Source organism: Notolabrus celidotus, chromosome 10 (genome assembly GCF_009762535.1).
Source record: "Notolabrus celidotus isolate fNotCel1 chromosome 10, fNotCel1.pri, whole genome shotgun sequence".
Lineage (NCBI taxonomy): Eukaryota > Metazoa > Chordata > Actinopteri > Labriformes > Labridae > Notolabrus > Notolabrus celidotus.
In genome coordinates, this window is record NC_048281.1 from 35,957,049 (window position 1) to 35,975,145 (window position 18,097).

The following is an 18,097-nucleotide window of genomic DNA, read 5'->3' on the forward strand; positions in this document are numbered from 1 at the left end:
AAAACTAAGAATATTATTGTGGTGTAACATTCTGCATATTTAGTGTATAATTTTAAAAAAACAAAACTATTTTAATGTGCTTGTTTGGGGCTTAAAAAAAAAATAAAAATCACCATATAATTATATTAATCATCACATATATTTTTAATTAATCACATTTTATCATCAGACAAATAATAAGAAGCATGTTTGATTAAAAATGTTGTATTAAATAAAAAATGTAAAAATATGACGAGTCACTGAACGGACCGTTGGGGAATGCGGTTATTCTTTTGACAATGCGGCACTCAGAGCGCATGCGCCAATTTCCAGGAAGTGTTAACAGTCGCTTTAACCAGCTGATCGCCAAACTGTCAACATTCAGCCTGAGATACCTGCTCTGCTGAGGGACAGCTGACACGGTAAATACCTCTCTGTGTTCATATCAGTCCTGGGATAATATCAGATTCACATGTTGAGATATTTATTTAAAGAAGGCGTCGAAATTCAGAGCTTGATCCTCGCCCGAACTGAAGCTCTGTCCCGTTAGCACAGAACGCCAGATCAGGGTTTCTGATCTGCATAAATTCACACTCCCTGGATGGTTTTAGAGACAGACTTCAGGGATGACAGCTCCACAGACTCTTCACATCACGATGTTTAAAGCCTGAGGGAGGTCTCAGGCTCTGCAGGGAGGATCAGGTCTGGTGTTTCTGAGCAGGGAGGCTGATATCTGAGGCGCAGCATCCCTGACGAAGCTCCAGTTTCAGAGCAGGATCCCAGGACTCAGTCTGCATGAGGGAGACTCTCCGAACACAGCTGTGACTGAAGGGGACATGGAGGAGAGGTTCAGGACCTTGTTCTGTGGCTGTGCAGGATTATTCTGTTCCTTTCTTTGATTTGATGCCAAGGAAGTCTCCACCCTTCCTCATAACAACAGTCTTCAGACTTCTGGATGCTCTGAAGGAAGTATCTGTTGCCTTTAGAAAGAACGATGCTGTTCACAGCTTCCTATTCAGCTGAAAGGGGGGCACAGGGTCCTGATCCAGAACCACACAGGCCTACTTAGGCATGTCAGGTCTGGACTAGATTATCTATGAGAGTCTGCAGACTTCTTGAACACAGTTTTGGACTTGTGAGACCTTTATTCTATTATTGACAATGCAATAACAGGCAATTTCACTTCTTTTTTCTGTCGGACCACATAAGACCAGGTCTTGATCCAGAACCCCAATACAGAGACCTTCTTCAATCTGGCTCAAATTATTGTAGATAGGTTCCTCATTTTTTAAAACACAGTTTGGGATTTTTGCAATCTTTATTCTCCTTCTGTTTGTGGAAATACAAAAATGGACAATTTCTCTACATTTTTTCTGTCTAGACGACCTCAGACCAGGTCTTGATCCAGAACCACAACACCAAGACCTCTAACACCTGTCTTAATAATTTTAGGAAAGGCTGCCCTCTTTTTAAAAACACAGTTTGAGATTTTTTCGACCTTTACTTTATTTGTGAAATTAAAAAATGGGCAATTTTACTCAATTCTTTTCAATCTAGACCCCATAAGACCAGGTCTTGATCCAGAACCACAACACTTAGACTTTTCAGATCCAGTTTAGATTATTTTAGAAAGGTACATTCTCTTGAAAATACTGTTATTGATTTATTAAACCTTTATTCTGCCTGTGAAATTAGAAACAAGGGCGATGCCATCTTTTTAAAATCTATCTAGACTACATGAGACCAGGTCTTGATCCAGAACCAAAAAAAAACCAAGACTTCTTAATTATGGGTTAAATTATTTTAGAGAGGCTTCCCTCTTTTTAAAACACAGTTTGAGATTTTTGAAGCCTTTATTGTGTTCTTGAAAATGCAGAAACTGGCAATTTACTACTTTTTTTTTCATCTAGACCACATCAGACCAGTTCCCAATCCAGAACCACAACACTTAGACTTTCAGATGTGGACTAAATAATTTTAGAAATGCTACCCTCTTTTTAAAACACAGTTTGAGATTTCTGCAACCTTTATTCTCTTTCTGAAATGCAAAAATAGGCAGTTTCTCTACATTTCTTCTGTCTAGTTTACCTCAGACCAGGTCTTGATCCAGACCACAAAACCAAGACTTCTTAAATCTGATTAAATAATTTCAGAGAGGCTACCCTCTTTTTAAAACCAAAGTTTGAGATTTTTGCAACCTTTATTCTGTTTGTGTAATACATGAAAGGGCGATGTCATCTTTTTTTTTGATGTAACTAGACTACATAAGACCAGATCCCAAGCCAGAACCACAACTCTTAGACTTTTCAGATCGGACTAATATATTTTAGAGAGGCTGCCCTCTTTTTAAAACACAGTTTGAGATTTCTGCAACCTTTATTCTCTTTCTGAAATGCAAAAATAGCAATTTCTCTACATTTCTTCTGTCAAGATACCTCAGACCAGGTCTTGATCCAGACCACAAAACCAAGACTTCTTAAATCTGGATTAAAGTATTTCAGAGAGGCTACCCTCTTTTTAAAACACAGTTTGAGATTTTACAACCTTTACTTTATTTATGAAAATTGAAGAAAGGCCGCATGCTTAGAGATACTTATAAAGAATGAAAGTTTCACACATCTGAAACTGTGTCTTAAGAAGTCTGTAGACCCTCTGAGATCATCTAGTCCAGATCTAAAGTAGGTGTAGTGGTTTTGGATCAGCACCTTGTTTCTATAACCTCCTATCTTCTGCCTGAATCAGAAGCTGTGACCAAACAGGATGCTAACTCCAGTGTTGTTTAGAAAGAGAGATTAAGCTGATCACTTGGATGAACTGAAAGAGATATTTTAGCCTCTAAAGATAAAGATGGTGAGTGTTGTGCTGCTGCAGCCGCTCCTGGACTTCATGTGAGATCTCTCCTCCTCTAAAGGCCCCGTGAGGAACTTTCTGCACCCTCTGCAGAAAAAGCAGCATGTCTAATTAGCTGCTGATATTGTCGTGTACTCGTCCCTGTGATGCTTTCTGACGTACGATGTCATCCTGTTGTCTTTGTGTTGTATCACTCACTGGGATGAAGGTAAAGTAATGCTGGTGCAGAAAACCGGTGTGATGCACGATGACACCGCTCAGTATTTGATGAATGTGGAGTTTGAAAGATAAACATTGGTGTAACGTACAGATGTATATCGACCTGCAGCTTATCAGGTTTGATGCTGTGGCTGTTAAAATACTTTCAGGTCTGTGTTGAGCTCATTTATCATCTCTGGCCTCTCGTTCCTCTCATCGAGTCGTCGTGTTAATTAACCTGCAGTCACTGATTAATGCGGGGCAGCTCCTTCGGTCAGATAACCTCGTGCTGCTTTAAATGTTTGCTGCTGTGCATCACAGATTCTTCTTTTTTAATACATTTGTTTATGTGCACAGTCTTCATGTTCTGATGAGAGTTTCCTTTATTGTGCAGCCTGAGTTGAAAGGTACTTCTGTTGTCTTTAAAAGACAAGAAAGAAAAGCAGGAGTGAGCTTGAGCATGATGTAATCCTGCACCAAAACACAAACCTTTCACTTCTTCCTTCAGACCAAACACGGAGTGCAGAGAGGTCAAGGACTCCACCTGCCTGCCAGACGTGACTCGGGTCTGTTGAGAAGTCCGCGTCAGTGCTCTGCTCCAGGGAGGAGGCCCAGCCCCCCCTGACGTCCCCCCACAGCGGGCCACGATGAGCTCCAGAGGGAGTGGAGGCCGCTCCAACGGCACGCTACCCCAGACCAAGATCTGCCAGTTCAAGCTGGTGCTCCTGGGCGACATGGCTGTGGGCAAGTCCAGCCTGGTGCTGCGCTTCGTGAAGGGGCAGTTTGACGAGTTCCAGGAGACGACTATCGGAGGTGAGGTGTGTGTGTGGAGGTGTGTGTGTGAATCCAAGAAGGTCATATGTACATCATGTTAACCTTTCATTCCTCTGCTGTACATCCAGCTGCGTTCCTGGCTCAGTCCGTGTGTCTCGATGACACCACGGTGAAGTTTGAGATCTGGGACACTGCGGGACAGGAGCGGTACCACAGCCTGGCTCCCATGTACTACCGCGGCGCTCAGGCTGCCATCGTCGTCTTCGACATCACTAAACCGGTAACATATTAAAGGTTTAATTGGTAACTTGTTAATCCAGAGATGGGTGCCACATTAAAAGAAAGACCTGGTCTCTGCAGGGTGAAGGTTGTAGAAGGGTCACTGAATGTTTCTGTGTTTGTAAATCTGTCTCAAGGACAGAGTCCACTTCTCCCCCGTCTGACAGAAACATTCTTAAACTGACGTGGAGTCTGAGCAACAAGCTCTCTCATTGTGTCCGGGGCTCACCCTCGTGTTCCTGCTGTGTTCCTGCAGGAGACGTTCGAGAGAGCCAAGGCCTGGGTGAAGGAGCTGCAGAGACAGGCCAGTCCTAACATCGTCATCGCTCTGGCTGGAAACAAGGCCGACCTGGCAGAGAGGAGACTAGTGGAGTACGAGGTACTAAACTAAATCTGCACCTCTCTGGAGACGCTGAGGAATCGTTTCAGAGAAAAGGTTTAAAGTAAAGGTTTCAGGGAGGTGAGCAGGACACTCTGTAGAGGGGTTAACTCTCACCCTGAAGAGGATCCTCCTTTATAACAACCTTATGATACATTTAATATTCCTCCCTTTAAACAAAGTCCATCAACTTTAAGTCTGAGCTGTGTCCACAGTAAACAGGTTAACCCTGCAGACTTATTAAATGAGTTAAATCAGCTCTTATGATGATGTTTTAAAACTTATTATTCAACTGAGTCAACACAACACAAACAACATGCAGTCATTAGACTCAGAGAACGACCTCATCTACAAATATTTCATAAAAATCAAAAAATCTGAAAGAAAATAATAAAAACTAAATTAACAATTAAACTGAACAAATAAAATGTTAAATTAATAAAAGTCTGTAGTCTGAAAGATAAAGTAAAATGTAATTAATATTTAAAATAAATAAATACTTGCATAAAAATAATAATAAAATGTTAAATGAATAAATAAAAGTATATAAGTCCATAGTCTGAAAGAGAAAAGTAAACATGTAATAAAGAATAAAAATGAATAAATAATACATTTAAAATACTTAAATATTTTTATTTATTGATTTAACATTTTATTTATTTTTATTCAAGTCCACAGTCTGAAAGGGAAAAGTTAAAACATAATAACATATTAGAAATGAATTAATAAATACATATAAAATTAATTAATAAAGAAAAACAATTTAAAATTCTTTAAAGAAATTATAAAAGCCCATATTCTAAAGAGACAGGTAAAAATGTAATACAAAATTAAAAATGAATGAATAAACACATGTACATTAAATAATTAAAAATAAATTAATACAATGTTAAATCAATAGATAAAAAATGTACTTAATAATAATTAGAATAATTGAAAAGTAATAGAAAAATGAATGATGAAATGAAATAAAAATTTACATCACAATCATCCATCAGAAGGTAATCTGAGAAATCAGTTTTTAACTGTAATCCTGCAGAAAATCTCCTTCATGTTAGTCCTCCTCTGAGGGACTGTGAGGACCCTCTGCATGCCCACTGAACTCCTCATGCCCACTGAACTCCTCATGCCCACTGAACTCCTCATGCCCACTGAACTCCTCACCCCCTGACTATATCAGACAGGAAGTAGGAGGGTTACTAACTTTCCTGTGATTACTCACAAACTGAACATTTCCACCGACGGTGAAACGAGGTGAACAGGCTGCGTGAGTCAGAGCAGCACCTGGTTGAGTTCTTCTGCCTCATCACCGTCAGAGTCTGTGACATTTCCTTAAACGCACCGTGTCCTTAAACGCACCGTGTCCCTAAAGTGTTCTGTAAGTGTTTACTTCATGCACCATCTTCAGTTTTGCAGATTTCTGCAGAGTCGTAGCCTTCAGTCTTTGAGTTTTAACATCTCCTGCCACACTATCTGCATCTATGGGAATGTAACTTAAACTCAAGCATGTGTAAACTGCGCAGCTAATCAGGCCTTTGTTGTATTAATATTTTAGAATTAATAAACACATTTATTCTGTTCTTATTAGGCTTAAAATCCCTGTTATTAAAGTCCATGTTATGCAATTTGTGTCCAATCTTGATTCTAAATACAGAGTCCAGAGATGTGGAAACACCTCAATGTTTTCAGCTCTAGCTCTCTCTTCTGTTGTTGTTGTTGTTGATGATTTTATGTTTGTGTTTGTGCATCACACAGGAAGCACAGACATATGCTGAAGACACTGGCCTGCTCTTTATGGAGACGTCTGCAAAGACAGCCATGAACGTCAACGAGCTCTTCCTGGCGATCGGTGAGTCCATCCTCCGGTCGCTCACACTTTAATTTAACATTTATATGCAGATTGATTTTAAACCCAGAGAGTCAGATTACAGACTCAAATCAACCCAGAGAAATGGACGAGTCGTCAGATTTTGTTGCAGGAGTCTTGTTGTAAGATGAGCTGCAGGCTCTGTAGAGCCGTCAGTGACTTTCATCTCGTCAGTCAGATCTCTGAGCGTTCAGTTCGAGCTGCGTCATCGTACGGAGCGATGCAGGCCGGGAACTTTACAGCCTGAGAGTGACTCACAGCCGGTGATAAGAGAGGAGCAGAAAGACTCTCACTGTCCCTGTGAGGAACACTTCCTGGACTCTGCAGTTACAAATGACAAACAGGAACAGGGCTGCAGAAGTCACAGTTCAGACATGATGATAGCTCAGGCTGTGGGGACGCGGCGTGGGGACCAGAGGGTCACTGGTTCAAGCCCAGTGTGGACTTAATTCAGTTCAGGATGATCATCCGTGTGCAGACGGTCACTCTGAATCTCTTCTGCTGGTGCTTTAGGGTCCTGTTTGAGCATGAGTGTGTCGCAGGATCAATATCAGAGCGGACGAAGGAAGATCTTCTTCTTTTCTTCTTCTTCTTCTTCTTATTCTTCTTTATCTTCTTCTTCTTTGTTTCTTCTTCGTCTTAGTCTTTCTTTTCTCTTGTCTTTCTTCTTTATATTCTTCTTATTATTTTCTTCTCTCTTTTTTCTTCTTCTTGTTTTCTTCTTTCTTCTTCTTGTCTTCTTTGTTTCTTCTTGTCTATTCTTCTTCTTTGTCTTCTTCTTTGTCTTCTCTTCTTCTGCTTCTCTCTTTGTCTTCTTCTTGGCTTTTGTCTTATCTTGTCTTCTTCTTCTTCTTCTTTGTCTTCTTCTTTGTCTTCTTCTCCTTCTTCTTCTTCTTCTTCTTCTTTGTCTTCTTTGTCTTCTTCTTCTTCTTCTTCTTCTTCTTCTTCTTCTTCTTCTTCTTCTTCTTCTTTGTCTTCTTTGTCTCTCTTCTTCTTTCTTCTTCTTCTTCTCTCATTGATTTGAACATGACGTGTGATCAGTTTGCTCTGGTGTTGCTCATGTTAGTTGAAGTTAATAACTGTAGTCAATGGGTTTTGACCAATCAGAATCAAGCGTCTTACACAGCCAGAAGATCCGAAAGAACGCCGTGTGATAAGAATCATTAAAGGACATCTGATGGATGGATTGTTTTAGAGATCCTGAATCATGGAAGCTGTGAGGTAAAGGTTTTAAATATCGGTGTAGGCTGAGAGTCAGGGTCTGATCCAGTCTCATTGATAGGATGAGTTGATGTTTATTCCCCATTGATCTCAAAGAATGAAGTTCCAGATAAGTCTCCAACACAAAAACTGGGTCAGGTTCAGTCTTCAGTGAAACTACTTTGATGCAGATCTGGTATTTCTTGTTCACTACCTGAATTTTGGTCCGGATCCAGATTCTGGTTTGGATTCAGGACTTAATTCAAAGGTTTAACAGTGTAATCCTCTCTTTCTGGTGGATAATCACACCTTCTGAATAATAAAAGACGTCTTGTGCATGCTTCAGAAATGATGTGTCATGTTTTGTTTTTGCTCGCTGACACAGGAGGGTTCAAAACATGCTTCAAAGAATACCAACATGTTTGTATTTCTCTGATTTTTCATATGAATTAACTGTGATTAAAATAAGGAGAGTGTTTCCTTGTAATGGCACGCTCTGTCGTTGAGGATGCAGTCATTTTTTCCTCTTTTCTTCTCAATTCAGCAAAAAAGATGCCAAAAACAGACACCCAGAAACCCCACACATGCAGCGCGACACCGGGGCGTCAACCTCCAGGACCCGACGCCCACATCCAGCCGAGCCTGCTGTGGAGGGAACTAGACCTCCACCTCTCGCACCAGTATCCCACCATCCTCACCACCACCACCACCACAGCCCTTTAAACATCCCGCCTCCTTCGACCCCACCTCACAGAGGGGGCCTGATAACGGGGGACGCCTGGCCATCCACTCACCCTCCCCCCACCTCACCCTCCATTCATCCTGCTGTCCGAGCAGAGTCAGAGACAGACGCGTAGAGGAGAACGAGGAAGACAAGACTTTCTGTTCTCTTCACCACCTGAGAGTCTCTCCGTCTGGGAAGGAGAGGTGTGGAGAAGACTGAGACGGAGAGGAGGGAATGTGGAGACCGTGGCGAGCCTGTTGTAGTATTTAGCACTAAGTGTGATATTTCTTTGTCTTCATGCTGCCGTTGCATCGTTTCAAGCCCTGACGGCGTCAAAATGCACAAAATGAGCGGCACATAGAGAGGGGGACGAGCGGAGGTAGAAACAGAGTCGCTCGGCTGCTTTCTTCTGTATCTGTGCGCCCGCTTCTTCCTCCTCCTCCTCCTCCTCCTCTTCCTCATCCTGCTGTGAATACCGCCACACATCGACCCCTGGAATGATCCCATAACTCATAATCCCTCTCCGTCCTGCCTGACCCTCTCTGGTGTCACAGTCCAGGCCCTCTTTATAGTAACACTCATCACGGCACAGTTTCCCAAACGACGCTCCATTTGTACGTATTATTGTCCGGTGTTGACTGCTGGTAGTGACGTCCGGTGTCGTCTTTTAAAGGCGCAACACACCACACACACACACACACGTTCTGTTTCCTTTCAGGTAGAAACTCAAAGTCTGAGTGAGGCGAGCTTTTAAAACTTCTGACTCTGTAGCTTTTTTTGCTGATTTGTGTTCCTCATGCATTTTGGTCCGACGGCTGGACGTGCTTCTTTTTCCTGATTGTTTGGGTTTAACGCCTTGCTTGATGCTCACGATGCACCGCTTACTCTTCTGTATAAAAGCACCAACACAGACCTGTTTATGGAGGCAGTAACTTAAAACTTTGGACCTGCTAACTGTTAAACTCGACTCGTCTGTAGCAGAGAGCGAACCCTGAAAAACCCAAAGAACACAGAGCCAGTTCACAGGAAGAGATTTAGCGACCTCCTGCTCTCAACAACAAGATTAAAGGGTATTATCGTGCTTTCAAACCTGAGACCTACTTTCACTTTTAATTGGGTCAGAAGAAAGAAGCGGTTCTGGAAGGTGTTGCTCCAGTAGAGGTAATCCTCCAGGGCAGCTGAGAGTTCATGTTGTCGTCACAGACGGGCTCAGATTGTCCGGGAACATCACAGATAAGATCCTCTGACTTCACACAGAAACTGCTGAGTCCTCACTGTCTTTAAATCCAGCTGATTTCATGCACAGTCGTTTTGACGCCCCGGATCACAGACGCTGCTTTGTGTCCCCGTCTGAAAGCGTTTGTTTATTTGTGTTGCTGTGTGGTTCTCTGGATCAATCCAGAGCTCCTGAGTTTACAGCTGAAGAGGAATCATGGATATCCCATTAGCTGTTCAGTGAAATAAGGAGAATGAAATGTGATCATACTTTTCATTTCCAGAATCCTGATACTGAGAATGAGCCGTGTTAGCCGCTTCTTTATCTCAAGGCTTGCATGAACTTTAAAGTAAGAATTCTGTTAACTGCAGAGAAAACAACTTTCTAATACATGATCAGAATCAGAAAGAACTTTAATCACAATGTATCTCAAGAATACAAAGAATTTGACCTCCAGTATTTTTGCGTACTCCCTGAACAAACATAAACAGGCAGACACTAAAATCAAGTACTAATAAAAAGATATATATAAGTACAAAAAGGCACGATGTGCAATAAAGAAACAATAGACAAACATGATAACGTGCAATAGTGCAAAGATGAAGGTGGCTCTGTCCATGAGGTCTCCTGTGTCTTTGAAACGAAGGCTGCAGCTTTGCCGTTGCAGAGATCCAGAGCTCGCCCAGTTCAGAATATCCAGGCTTCTAAGATCTCATGCTTTAGGTTGTTTAGACACACACAGAATAATCTGATCCCAGCATTGAATCTCTAACTCTCACTGTTTTTTGTTTATCGAGTCTGGTGGACTTTGAGAAGATCGACTTAATATCTGTTATGGATTTAAGAACAACATCCAGCTCTTTCTGTGGGGGGGATCTTTCTGTGATGCTGGACCAAGATTCAGAACGACAATCTGAGCCTCTAAGTTGATGAAATGACACTTTAGAGGACGACTTTGACCGAACAGGGCGCTACAAAGGATAAGATCCATTATCTATTATAAGTACAGCTGGTTATACTTCTGCGTAGAATCGAAAAGAGGCGGGGCTTGAGCCTCCTTGCTAACAGCTACAGTGTTCCCGCCTGTCAATCAAGTCAGCACGCCCTTATTTGGGCAAAACCCATAAATTTAATATCTTCAAAATAACGACTTTTAATAGAAAGAGAAATGAGCTCTTCAGATCTACACTCATTTTTTGAACCAGGCTGTAAACAATGTTTATTTTAAAGATCGTCTCTTTGAATGGGTGTGTATGTGGCTTCTGGTGTTTCTGCAGCCAGCCTCTAGTGGACACTTGAGGAACTGCAGTTTTTAGCACTGTCTGCATGGGCTTCATATTTTAAGAGCTGAGGTTTGCCGCTTGGTACTACAATCGTCACGGACTGCAAGCTCTGTGATTGGTCCACTCGATGGCATTGTATTTCCTGTATTGACATCTCCCTGCTGTTTGATAAACAGCAAACATGTATCAGCTGTAGATTAACAGAACACGCTCTGAATCAATGTGAAACAGTAAACAGAACGTAGCGGGGGCGGAAACAGGCGAGAGAGAGACACACACTGCCCTCCTAGTGTTTTGGAGGAGTACTGCAGATCGGCGCAGAAGTATAAACCAGTCATTTAGACCAAACGTGTCGTTTTAAAAGTTTGAAGAATCAACCTACATATCTGGTTTTAAAAAGATTCATGTAGAGAGACTTTAAAAGACCGGGCTTGATGAAACCTGTCAGAGGATCTCTCCCCACGTTGTGTTCAATGTTCCTCCTTCCTGACCTGATCTTCCATGACTTAACTAACCTGAGGTCGCGTGCTCGGTCATGCTCGGTCGCTCGGGCTGAAGAAAATAAGAAAGAAAAGATGAGACACAAAAAACAGAAGTGCTATCCCCGTTTTCTTTTCTCAAAGCTTCATAGAACGAGCAGAACCACGTCCCTGACATCAGCTTGTACTATAAACTAACCCCCCCGGCACCCCGTCTCTAGGCTGTAGTATCTGTATGGCTGTTTGTATGGATGTAAAGAGATCTCGGTGAATCCACTGTATGTTAAATATTACTGTCTTAATTTGAAGCGAAGGTGTTTTGTTGATTCTAGCGGAGCACACTTGTGAACTTTGAATGGATCTAATTAATGTTATAAATCTGTTTGGTTTAAACTAAAGTGAAGTCTATGAAACTTTTATTTTATTCATCAGGTGTTTTAAAAAACACGGCGATCTAATTAAAAGGTGTAAAAAAAAATTGCTTTTTAAAATCTGCATCCATCGCCGGCTCATCGGACAGGTCTCCATTCTTCAGGGCTCACAAGTCGGTTCAATGTTCTGTGCAATCGAAACCACAAACGCTGATTCAAAAACAAGGGTTTGATTCTTTCCATCGGCACATTGAGTCTGTGTAGTGTTCATAAAGCTGTGAATGATGCTCTGAGTGCTGATTGCTTCGACATGAAAAGCTTCCTTTAGTTTATTGAATCAGTCAGAGTCGTGTCTGCACAGCTGTGTTTGTCTTTAATGTGTTAAAAAATAATATTTACAGCTTCTTAACAGAACGTACAAAAAGAACTCATTTCATTTGATTCCTAAAATATCCTGGGTTGGATTAAAATGCATAAACTCAAATTTTAGAACAGAAACATTTCATGAGTCGTCCTGGAGAAACGTCCAGCCTGCTCTGACTTTGATCTGATCACCGGCAGGAATTAAAAAGATACAGAGAGTCTCTAATCTTCGTCCTCCTCGTCCTCCACGGCCGTATAGATGACCTGGTTCCTGCGTTTGATCCTGGAGTCGTCCCCTTGCTGCCGGGATCTCCGCTTTCATCGCTGGTGCGTTTTGGGACACGTGCCGCCGCCGCCGCCGCGCCATCCTCCTCCTCGTCCTCCTTCTCTGCTGCAGAGAGAGAGCGTGGGACTGCCGGCGTGGAGTGTGACGGAGGCGGGAGGTTCATGAGGTCGGGGAGACGAGTCGGGGAGAAATCAGACTTTGGTTTTGGGAGGACTAAGCGTCCCGGTGTGTGGAAGTCTCCTGCTGGAAGCTTCTCCTCCTTCGTTTCAGGTTTGGAGTCGCCCTCGCCGTCATCCTTCTCCGCTCCCTCCTCCTCTTCCTCCCACTCGTCCTCTATCGTGATCTCATCGGGGTTATACGAGCTCGACAACCCTGAAGTGTCCGTCGGGTACTCGCTGGGCTCGTCGGCGCTCCCTACACTCTGCCCGTCATCGTCGTCATCCTCCCCTCCGGTGCTCCCCAGGACTCCTCCGTGTCCGGCGAGGGCGTAGAGGTCCGTGAGTCCTAACGTGGCGCAGAGCTCCGTGGTCTGTGGGTTGGTGCTGCAGCTGGGCGCCGCTCCGTGCTGGGGCTTGTTGGGGTCGTAGGCCGGCACGGTGCGGCTGAAGTTGTCCGGAACGGCGAGCTCGCCGCTGAAATCCCCCACGACCTTCATCATGGCGGCTTCTGAAGCCGTGAAGTCCCACCTGTGTTTAAATAATCCAGGTTAGAAGAGGAAGCATGAAGCACAACTTAAACTCTGCAGCTGTGACTCTGAGAGGGGGGGACATGATCAGTGAAGGGTTCTTTAAGACCCTGAACTCAACACGTGAAGCACTAACGCCCGTCTGAACATTTAAAGGGTGAGTTCGTGACCGTGCGAACTCTGCTGTGACGCGTGTTTACCGTTCATGCAGGCCGTTATTCTCCGGAGGGTTCCAGAGGTGAGGGGTGATCCTCTGCAGGTTGTTGGTGGCCTTCAGGATAGCGAGCCACTCCGGATCGTACTCCAGACCTTCAGACGAACCCGCTCTCTCTGGGACGTCCACAATCTGCAACACAACAAGTGCTCATGTCACCGTGTGGATTTATCACCACAACATGCTGCACCGGACTCCTGAAGACCTGAACCTTTGGCTCACCTGGAGGAACTCTCTGTAAGGGAGGCATTTATCCAGGGACAGGAACTTGGTGACGCGTGGTGCTGAATTCACTTTAGGCTGGAGACAAAGAGAGAGATCACATTAAGAAAAGGAAGTGTGAACACAGCTGACAGAGAAAAGTGTAACGTCAAATTCCACCAGATCTGTCTCTGATCCGTCACAGCTCCGGATCTCATAGGTTTCTATTCTAGTCAATGTGTTAACTTCCACTGGATCCTCTCTGTTGCGTTCAGGCTCACACAAAACTTCTATTTTTTTCTGCCTCCAGTGAACTGTTCAAACAAACGTGTTTCAGTTTGTTGATTTTCTCCTTTCCTTTCCTAAGCTTCTTTTCCTTGGGTTTCCATCCCTTAGTGCTCATTTCCTTCCTTTCCTTCCCTTAGCATTTCTTTCCTTTCCTTTGCTTTTCTTTCCTTAGCAATTATTTCCTTTACTTTCCTTTCGCTGACAGTCCTTTCCTCAACGCTCATTTTCTTTCCTTTCCTTTCACTGACAGTCCTTTCCTTAACGCTTACCTAATTTCCTCAGCTTTCTCCTCCCTTAGCACTCATTTCCTTTACTCAGCTTTCTTCCTTGCTTCCTTTCCTTAGTGCTCATTTCCTTTCCTTTCCTTTCCTTAGTGCTCATTTCCTTTCCTCAGCTTTCTTTTCCATGGCTTTCCATTTCCTTTCCTTTCCTTTCCTTAGTGCTCATTTCCTTTCATCAGCTTTCTTTTCCTTAGCACTCAATTCCTTTCCTTTCCTTCCCTTAGCGCTCATTTCCTTTCCTCAGCTTTCTTTTCCTTGGCTTTCCTTTCCTTAGAGTGCTCATTACTTCCTTTCCTTTTCCGTAGTGCTCATTTCCTTTCCTTTCCTTCCTTAGTGCTCATTTCCTTTCCTATTCCTTTCCTTAGTGCTCATTTCCTTTCCTTTCCTTCCCTTAGTGCATCATTTCCTTTCTCAGCTTTCTCCTCCCTTAGCACTCCTTTCCTTTCCTCAGCTTTCTTTTCCTTGGCTTTCCTTTCCTTAGTGCTCATTTGCTTTCCTTGGCTTTCCTTTCCTTTCCTTAGCGCTCATTTGCTTTCCTCAGCTTTCTTTTTTCCTTGGCTTTCCTTTCCTTTCCTTTCCTTAGTGCTCCTTTCCTTTCATCAGCTTTCTTTTTCATTAGCACTCAATTCCTTTCCTTTCCTTTCCTTTCCTTTCCTTAGTGCTCATTTCCTTTCATCAGCTTTCTTTTCCTTAGCACTCAATTCCTTTCCTTTCCTTTCCTTTCCTTCCCTTAGCGCTCATTTCCTTTCCTCAGCTTTCTTTTCCTTTCCTTTCTTTTCCTTAGCACTCAATTCCTTTCCTTTCCTTCCCTTAGTGCTCATTTCCTTTCCTTAGCTTTCTTTTCTTTGGCTTTCCTTTCCTTTCCTTTGCTCATCTTTCCTTCCTTTATTGCCAAATTCCACCAGATCCATGTCCGGTCCGTCTCCGCTCTGATCGGTTTCTATTCTAGTCAATGTGTTAACTTCCACTGGATCCTCTCCGTTGCGTTCCGGCTGCGTCTCTGATCCGGCAGGTCGGAGTCCTCCGGATCAGAGACAACAAGATGAAAACATCCGGTTAATTTTCAGAATCAAACACTCTGTGTTATCACCAGATCGTATTTCACTTAACTACAACAACAAACCAAAGTCATGATGAGCGGAGCCAGGCCTGGAGTCAACAGGTCAGAGGTTTTCAGAGGACCAGAAAGACCACATGGATGAGGAGAGGAGGAGGAGGAGAATCCTTGATTCAGGGATTACAGAAGGGGAAAACCTCGGTCACATGACTCCAGCTGTCCGGTGGAGCAGGACCGCAGCGGATCAGAGACAGACCGGACACAGATCTAGTGGAAGTCTGATGTTACCCTCACCTTATGCTGCATGACGGCAGCAAACTTGACATGCAGATGTGCAGAGAACCAGTAGCTGGGCTGGAGGTGAGCCAGGAGCTCCTCGGCTGCAGGACTCCCCAGAGTGTTGGTCTCCACTTCTTGTCGCAGGAACTTCTTCTTCCTCAGCAGCTCGGCCGTGCTCCCGTAGCGGTAGATTCCACGAGGCCAGTCGTGGCTCATGAAAATGTCGATGGGCATCTGGATCTGAGCGGACACACACATTTCAGAATGAATGAAGATCGTCTACGGGGGTAAACGGGATCTTTTAAGCCGGCACACAGAGAAGAAGACGGCTCAGTGATCTGTACCTGTTTCAGTTTAAACACCTCGATGTTGCGGATGTGGTAAACACTTCTCAGAGTGTCAGGATTGTACGGAGGGAATTCATGGTGACCTTAAAGAACAAGTTTAGTTTAAGCATCCTGAAACAAACTCTCCATCACATACTGACTTCAACCTTCAGTCACAAGACTCACCTCTTCTGTAGTCGTGGGATTTGAAGATGCCAGATAAGCCACCAATTCTGATCCCTTTGTAGCGAACGACGCCGGCGTAACCTGCAGAAACATGTCAGAGTCAGACCTGGAGAGGAAGAGAGGCGTACCTGGAGTGATTGAACCTCCTCTCTGCTTCTTCTTACCCAGGTAATAAATATTTGGAGCCACCCAGCCTCCGTACGGGAGCTCCTGCAGGTGGTTGGAGGCCTCGTGGTTCCCCCCGATGAAGATGGTTAGCACTGGAGCTTTCTTCTCTCCAGAGTAGTACCTGCAACAAACACAACCCAGTTTAATAACTCAAGTTCCTCCTCTTGCACATGACATCTTTTTCAGAGTGAAAAGCACAAACTGACTTGTAGAAGGTCTGCATGGTTCTGTACTTGGCTGGAACCGCCATGCACTTCATGTCCCCCTCGTTCCGCACCGCCTGGAAGTCTCCGCAGCAGAGCAGGAGGTCCACTTTAACCCCTTCCTTCTTCTCCAGGAAGCCGATCGTCTCGTAGATCTTGTCCAGCTCCCCATGGCAGCAGCCTTCCACCGCGATCTTCATCCTGACTGAACGAGTAAACTGAGGAGACACAGAGGAAGTGACGGACGTCTGAGAGAGAGTGCAACACAAGAGAGGATCTAGAGAGGAGGAGTGAGTGCCACAAGATACTTCAAGTCTAATCAGACACTAGTGCTGACGTGCAGCTAGAGGGAATAAACAGGGTGTTTAGAAGCAGGGATTTTTGTTTGATTAAGATTTGTTTTTGATTTTCTTCTCCGTCATTAATTCACATCATCGCCAAAGCATCATAATCTATCAGCAGCAGGGACATCAAGTTTTTGGAAACATGTCAGACAAAAGATTTGACGATTTTAAAGCTTGGAGATTCAAGTTTGGCCTCACAATAGTTTATTTGAGGAGGGTTCTTTTCTAAAATCTTGAATTATGGATCCCCAAAAGTTGCTGTGGATAAAAATGGAGGGCTGTAATTATCGTACGAACTCGTGGAGGGAACTAGGGATGCTTGATATTACCAGCAAAACATAGAGATCAGAAGATATGAAAATGTCTGCAGGTATTTACAGATGATAAGGTGATGAATTAATTTCATGCACCTGATCACAGCCTACAAGCTTCATCATGATGGCTGTATGGAAGTATTTTGAGAGTTATGAACAGACTGCAAAAGAGATATTTGCAATATCTGTGATGCCATGTGATGCAAGGAGGAGCAAAACAGCACTCCTTTAACTCTTCCAAATTAAGTGTGCATTTAAAAAACTGTCATCCTGAGCAGCACTATGAGCTTCTGAAGAGTATGAACAAAAATGCACCAGCTATAACATGTCAGCAGCTTTCACTTCAGACATTTGACAAACCTAAGAAGGTAATAGAGCTTGAAAAAGAAAATACCAATGGTTGTTGCTCTCAATAATGGTGGAAATGCAGGCTAATGTACTTTACTTGGTATCAGTGTGGCCTATTGTTAAAAATATCAGCATAAATCGAATATTGTGCCCCCCACGAGGGCAGAACTGTGTCAGAGATCACTAAGTATAATACTTTATCTGTCTCACATGAACTGAATTAACTGATCTATAACAGGAGGAATATAATGTTACCTGGTGAGCAGACTATACCTGACATTAGAGCAACATTTGGCACCAATTCATTCACGTTTCTCTAAAACTTGCAGATCAAAATACTCAAACCATATTGTATTAATCTGACACCATGAGCTGCAGATTAATTCAATATTTCCATGAATTTGAGGTTCATCTGTTTTTTTGTAAATCAACGTGTAAACTCATAACAGAACATGCTATATAAGCTAGCTCCCTATGCTATATAACGCAGCATGACACTGAGAGGTTTAATTCTCCTCCAGCAGGACAGACTCAGTTCATAAACATGTTAAAGAGACTCACTCAGACTGATGGATGGTCACAGAGTCTGTGTGAGCAGCTTGTCTTATAAACGTGTCCACAGATTCATGTTGACGCTTCAGGTTAGCTCAAACAGCAGGATGAATTTTCCCACCTCGAGAGGGTGAGGAGGGATGCGCATGCGCAGAGTGTTACCAATTCAACCCAGCCGTTTGGCTCGTGAGCGGCAGATTCGACACGAAATATTTAAAAATATCTTTTTATTTATGTTTTTATTTATTAGTGGATAATTCTTCTGACTTATTCTCTGGATTAATTTTGATATTTATTAAGTTAGACTAAAATGGTGAGCGAAAAATAAATGATTTGGATTTAATTTAATTTGAGTTTATTTATTTATTCTTTATTTATTCTTAGTCCACCATAGACTGTAAAT

At 43.2% G+C, this 18,097-nt stretch overlaps 2 protein-coding genes across 2 annotated transcripts; one reads left to right on the top strand and one right to left on the bottom strand.

Moving 5' to 3' along the window:
* The first annotated feature begins 292 nt into the window (after window positions 1–292).
* On the top strand, window positions 293–11,908 carry rab5b (RAB5B, member RAS oncogene family). The gene is given in 7 exon segments (XM_034693558.1): window positions 293–401; window positions 3,536–3,840; window positions 3,930–4,081; window positions 4,337–4,459; window positions 6,215–6,308; window positions 8,071–8,099; window positions 8,101–11,908. Coding segments are annotated over 6 exon segments (651 nt in total). The 5' UTR covers window positions 293–401; window positions 3,536–3,674; the 3' UTR covers window positions 8,188–11,908.
* Window positions 11,900–17,849, bottom strand: dbr1 (debranching RNA lariats 1). The gene is given in 10 exon segments (XM_034693556.1): window positions 11,900–12,246; window positions 12,249–12,934; window positions 13,134–13,279; window positions 13,370–13,447; window positions 15,269–15,493; window positions 15,598–15,683; window positions 15,766–15,846; window positions 15,930–16,054; window positions 16,140–16,354; window positions 17,704–17,849. Coding segments are annotated over 9 exon segments (1,686 nt in total). The 5' UTR covers window positions 16,337–16,354; window positions 17,704–17,849; the 3' UTR covers window positions 11,900–12,184.
* Between the last annotated feature and the right edge of the window lie 248 nt (window positions 17,850–18,097).